Consider the following 6092-nt stretch of genomic DNA (forward strand, 5'->3'; position numbering starts at 1 on the left):
TGATCACCAAACCAAAGCGGATGAAAAAGGTAATTAAAATCAATACCCTAAACACACTTTTGATACCAAAAGTGATTGTGATTGTTTGGACATACAAAAGCAAAAAAAAAAAAAAAAAAAAAAACAGGCTTCATTTACCAACATACAGTATATCCATAGCAACGTATTTCCTGTTATTTCCTATAATCAAAGGAGTTGCTGTCACTGTATGTCACCTACACCATTGACATCTCACAACTCGTAACTGATTTGACCAGATGTGTGTATGTGTGTGTTTGATTTTGTTGCTATTGGAGAAAAGTTGTGTAGCTAAGGTTTTAACTGGATCCTCGGAGTCTTTGACAGTTAGAGGTCAGAGTTTTCCATCGGAGCCCCGAGGCTCCTGTTGAACTCTAGAGGATGATGCATCATGGTCTGAACGGGGAACTCAAATGTGTTGTTGTCTCCACCCGTCTCTCATCACCTCCCTCTCCCTCTCTCTCCATCTCCTGTCCAGGCTCTGAGCTCGGAGTTGGCCCAGGCTCGCGACGACACCAAGAAAACGCAGAACGACATGCTGCACGCCGAGAACGTCCGGGCGGGAAGAGACAAGTACAAAACCCTGCGCCAGATCCGCCAGGGTAACACCAAGCAGCGCATTGACGAGTTCGAGTCCATGTGATGAGCCGGCGCGACGGGGCGGACGCAGCGATGGACAGGGACGGTTATTAGTCTCGTTGCCATGTCAACGCCTCACTTTCCTTGTAAAGCCCCCAAAAAAAACAACAACAACAACCTGCCGCCACCGCAGGAACTCGTGCTGCGGTTCTACAGGAGAAAGACCAGCTGACCGGCGTTAGCAGCTTCAGCCTCGCCAAAGCTCTGCCGAGCAGCGGTCGGCCAATCACACAGCTACCTGCTTTTTAGAGCTCCGCCCCCTTTCGCCCCAACGAAGCACACGTCTTTTAATCCGTTGGAAAGAATAGCAAGCGACATATCCTGTCAAACGTGGACTCCTCCCTTTGTATGATACTGACGATATTAACGCTTGCATGTAAGATAAATAAACGGCAACAGGACCGGTAGACAAAGTGACACAGGACAGAATTGGTTGATATCGTTGCTTTTACTCAACAAAATAAAATGGCCATTTGTAGCTTTTTGATGTTGCTGGCACACTTGTCCGTAAAGCTTTAATATCTGTACCTTTTACTTTTGTCATCAGTTGAACAATTTAAGTAATTTGTTTCAAAAGAAGAAGAATATGAAGAAGAAGAAGAAGAAACGCCTTATTGGTCTCATTTCCCACCTATCTAGTATTACCTTTGTTCTGTGTCAGGGAAGTTAGCCCATTCAGTTCTGCTGTCAGTGTCATTGATCTGTTCATGTTACATCATTTAACTTATCTTATTGAATGGCTGTCGGTTTGCTACCGCTCACTCTGAGCAAACAGATATGCAAACTAAAAAGTCTGCTTGTTTTTAATGCTAACTGTGCTGGCCTTCTCCATCCACTGAGACATTTGTTCAACTATATATTTTGCCCCACAATAAAGAATGAATTTATATTTCCAACGATGAAGCTACAGTATGATGTAAAGAGTCCTGACTCATCTTAGAGCAGTGCAGCTGGATTTATTGACACATTGAATAGAGGCAGTTCCCAAACTTTAAAGCTACAAAGATCCAGCAGGTGGAGGTGGATGGTGATGGAGATGATGGGTTACAGCAGCACAACACAGTCACATCCTAAATATTTAATATCTTCACCCCAAACATTCAGCTTGTGTTGTTGAAGCAATTGTTTTTTTATTAGTGAAGTTAATAGTTCTCTTCATTCTTAAATCCCTGCCCATTTGTAATGATAGTTTTATCGAAGTACAATAAATTGTTAGATCTTATTATTGCAACATGCCATATTTGTTATTTACATCCCACATTTGATCCATTGTTTCGCTTGTGCTATATAGCCAGTCTTAACATTTGCAACTCTTTACTCACCAGTCCTGAAGAAAACGTTAAGTCAGCATCAGACTTCACCCACACCTTGAACGTCAGCGTTAAATCTTGTTTTTTTTTTCCCCTGAAGAATTGGTTTGTGATTTTGGTTTTTGAAATGTGGAAACCTGTACAGGTTTGTTTTCGTAAAGCGGTCGGACCTGAGACATGTTGGTTGTAGCGTGAGGGCGTTAGCGTGGCGGTTAGCAACCCTGGTAACCAGCAATGAAATGAAATGTCCTTTTGTTTTTTAATAACACGAGAAGACATTTTCTAGTTATGTAATGTTGTTTTGGATGTTTCACACACAGATAGTACGCTTCACTGCTAGTGACAGTTCCCTGGCAATATAAATTACTTCTTAATTAGTTTCCTCGATACATGAAGGTTGAAAAAACATCAGAGGAAGGTTGGAAGGAACCAACAGAACAAAGCCAGTCATGTGTAAACCACACACGCCAATTTGTTTTTTAAAATGTGTTACAGTAGGTTTCTGTGAGTTACATAACATTTTGGAATAATATTTGTGATATAATATGAGACCATTGTAGTTTAGTATCAATAACTTATTTGTTATACAAATAAAAGAAGTGATGAGTTTTAAACTGGAAAAAAAAAGAATCTTTAAAAAGTCTTTATAATTTCTATTTAGATTAATTTTATATAAATCATGTAGCTATCAGCTAATGCTGAATCACGGTTCAGGGCCTCTTGTCTCCAGCCAAAATAATATGATGTATACAATGAGTCTGAGACACATTTAGGAGCCAGTAAGGAAACTCACGGGGAGCAGACGATCCATGAAAGCTTGAGGAGGGCTTTAATTGCTTACTTTAGCACAAACAAGAACAATCAGTTCACAACAGCACAACAGTTTCCCAGGTTCTGTAGGTATGACAGGGTTGTTAAAGGTTGTATTACCTAAAGCTCAATCGAGTTTCTTGGTCCTGCAATGTAAAGACACCAACTCTGGAATGACATGTTCATACAATAATAGGAAAATAACAAAGACGTGAAGGTAATCATCATTTCAGTTGATTTCATCTGAATCTCAAGTTTTTGAATGGATCATTTATTTGGGCTGCACATTAAAAAAAACAACTTTCAAATCCACATATCATTTTAAAGCAATGCCTTTTGTAAGCATTGTACATTATGTTAAAAAAGTAAAATAGAAACACAATTTCACAATTTGACTGGGCTTAAATTAACACACTTAATCAATCAGCACAGGTGTATTTTGTGTATGGCACCTTTGGGTTTTCAGCACCTGAACTGGACCATTGTTTGGAACGAAAGTCATCATCTGCCAGCAGGATACACGTTGAAACAGCAGCAGAGGTAATTTTTTAGTTTTTAGTTTTTTATTTTGGTTTAATATAACCACCATTGACCTGAGCAAAGGGAAACACTGAAAAGCAATAAACAGCATCTTGGCTTTGTTGAGCATTTGAATAATTTCTGTAGCAGAATTGAAGCTGCATTAAAGCACGTTAGAAACAACAGTAGAGGTGGACATTGTTGTCATTTTACATTTCATTCCCATCGCATAAAACAACTGGATTTAAGGCCATTTTATTAAAATGAGGAACAAGTTACAAAAACAAGCATTTCTCAGCATCTGTCTAGCCCACACATACATTGTTTTTTAAAAGGTGTTAACAAAATGAACGCAAAACAAATTTTCGGATGTGGGCAGACTTTCACTTTGGAATACCCGTTGACCTCAGAGTTAACCACATCCCTCAACCCCCCCACCTACACCTTCGCTTCATTTTCTCAGGAACTAAAGGTTTTTAAGGCATTGTGTGATAGCTGGTAGCACAGAACAATGACATATTTTTACTGAACTCTCCCCAAAACTTCTGTGATGATCTGCCAATAAAAGAAATAGATTATAAATAAGTAAATAAGAAACAGTGATGTAGTAGTTGGCAGTAAAGCCTCGACCTACACTTGATGTTAGCACAGTTTTGTAGGTTACTGTGTCATTAGAGGCACAGTTACAAACAAAACTGAAGGTAACCTTTTTTCACTTATGTCATATTGACACAATCCATCACAGTTTGAGAGCAGGGAATTAGAATCTCAAAGCTCTCATAATAAATTGTGGCTTATCATTATTTTTGATCGTAGATGTTTTGGGAACCTGCCATTCAAACAGACCACAAATCTTCTGGTCTGACTGGAAATTTAAATTGTGTTCGATTCGAATTCAACGGCCGTTGAAAGAACGATTGCGTCACAGCGACGCGATGACGCCGTCACGTTTAAAATATTCGAATGCAGCCTTCTTTTTTTGAAGTCCCATGATTCATTGCGCACAGGCATGATGAAAGCAGAACATTGATCTATTATAATTTAATATAATACATCCATGGAGCAGACGACTTTAAAATGAGAGTATTGTTTCGGCAAGGAAGCCAATCTCTGTCGGAAAAAAAGCTATTTGTCGTCAAGGTTGCTAGGCGACCGGAGCCACGCTGTGCGACGCAACGGTAATGGCGGGCGCAGTGTAAAACATATGGTGTAAAATCCTTTGATTTCAGTTCGGTTTTCGCGACTGATGATAAACGGTGCTTCTTTGTAGGATCTTCGCTGCTGAGGAGTTAAAAGTCTGAGGCAAACACCGAAACTCCACTTGGAAACACAACAAACGGAGGAAGCAAAAACTGCAGAGGGATTACAGAGAGGACTGGAATTCAGTTCTGAGGTCAGTCCAAGATAAACACTTACACAACATATGGCGTGTATGACAAAACAAACATCTCCACCTAACGTATGCACAGGCGTTGTGCGTTAACCATTTGCAGCGAAAGACACACACCGGATAAATACTCAAAATTTGCATGTTAGTAAAAGGAAAATTTGTTTCCTGTTCAGTCTGAACTCATTGTGTCCACAACATAACACTAGTGCACTTAGCAACATGTGCATCCCCTTATTCAGCAACACCAACACCGTTTCTCCTCAAATAGAATTAGAAAAATAGCTCTTTAACAAGTTCATGACAATAGAAAAATAGTTTTGCCCTTATTAGCTAAATATGTTTGTTTTTTGTTTGTTTGTTTGTTTCTTATATCCACAAGAACATTAACATAGCACCTTTTTGAAGTTAGTTAAATTAAATTGTAGTGTCTCAACCCTGTAGCAAACATTAGCACACAGTGCCAGACCAGCAGGATGAGAGCACCTCAGAGCAATAATTCAACTAACTGGTGACTCTGTAAAATATGTGATGACAGAGCTCTTGTTCATGAGAGTGACACCTTTCACACCACAGCGCGTCTCCAATTAGAAGAAGACAGCGAGAGCTTTGTGACACTAAATTGAGATGAATTGTTGTTTCTTTAGATTCCTTGCGTGGGTGTCATTAAACATTTGGAGCCTTGGGTGCAAATTAGAAAAGCTTTGAGCCAAGCTTCTTATAAAGCTGTCCGTTTAATATGTCTCAGACACACCTTTATAAACATAACACCTTGTAAACTTGGTTTATTTTCTGCATCTGTTTGTGTTTCTCACCATGGATTGGGCCAACTCGTCCTCCACACTCAAACTGCTGTTAGAGGTCTCATAATAATCTGAGCTACACAGTACCATGCTTTGATGTATAAACAGCTGTTTCCAGAAAGTGCATTTGAGACATTCTCATCCCTGCACTTTGAAAAGAAGGGAATAAAACCCATATCTCATAAATAAAGGCTAAGTACCAAAGGTGACAAGTCCGCCACAAATACTAAAAATATTCAACTCGAAATATTCTTTTTTGTTTAAATATTCTCATACAAAACAATGATCTTGTTTAAAAGTTTATAGGATACAATTTGTATCAATAAAGAGAGGCGTCATCTGGCGACAAGATATTATGCTGATCAGGCAAGAGTTTTGGTTTCACAAACAGTTCTATCGACATTTAAAATAATCCCATTGGTGGATATCATAATAGTCATAGAAGTAGCTATTATAATTGTTGTTTCATAGAACAAAGTGCTTTTAATTGAGAGAATACAAGTTTAAAGTACTTTGAGAGCGAAGACAGACAAAGAGAAAGTTGAGTGGTCTCGTGTGCGTGCAACTGACTATATAAATAATATCAATTGAACAAACTCTGTTTGC

At 39.0% G+C, this 6092-nt stretch overlaps 1 protein-coding gene across 4 annotated transcripts in view; it reads left to right on the forward strand.

Moving 5' to 3' along the window:
- The window catches only part of LOC146965369 (radixin), a 49842-nt gene extending 48289 nt beyond the window's left edge, over positions 1–1553 (forward strand). For all 4 annotated transcript variants that reach the window (XM_085765745.1, XM_085765743.1, XM_085765742.1 and 1 more), the window contains exon 15: positions 497–1553. In XM_085765745.1, the coding sequence (XP_085621871.1) occupies positions 497–661 (165 nt within the window). In that variant the 3' untranslated portion in view covers positions 662–1553. The remainder of the gene's footprint in view (positions 1–496) is intronic.
- The last annotated feature ends 4539 nt before the right edge of the window (positions 1554–6092 follow it).

The sequence above is a fragment of the Trachurus japonicus genome, chromosome 21 (assembly GCF_045865225.1).
Source record: "Trachurus japonicus isolate A0001 chromosome 21, Traja_1.0".
Lineage (NCBI taxonomy): Eukaryota > Metazoa > Chordata > Actinopteri > Carangiformes > Carangidae > Trachurus > Trachurus japonicus.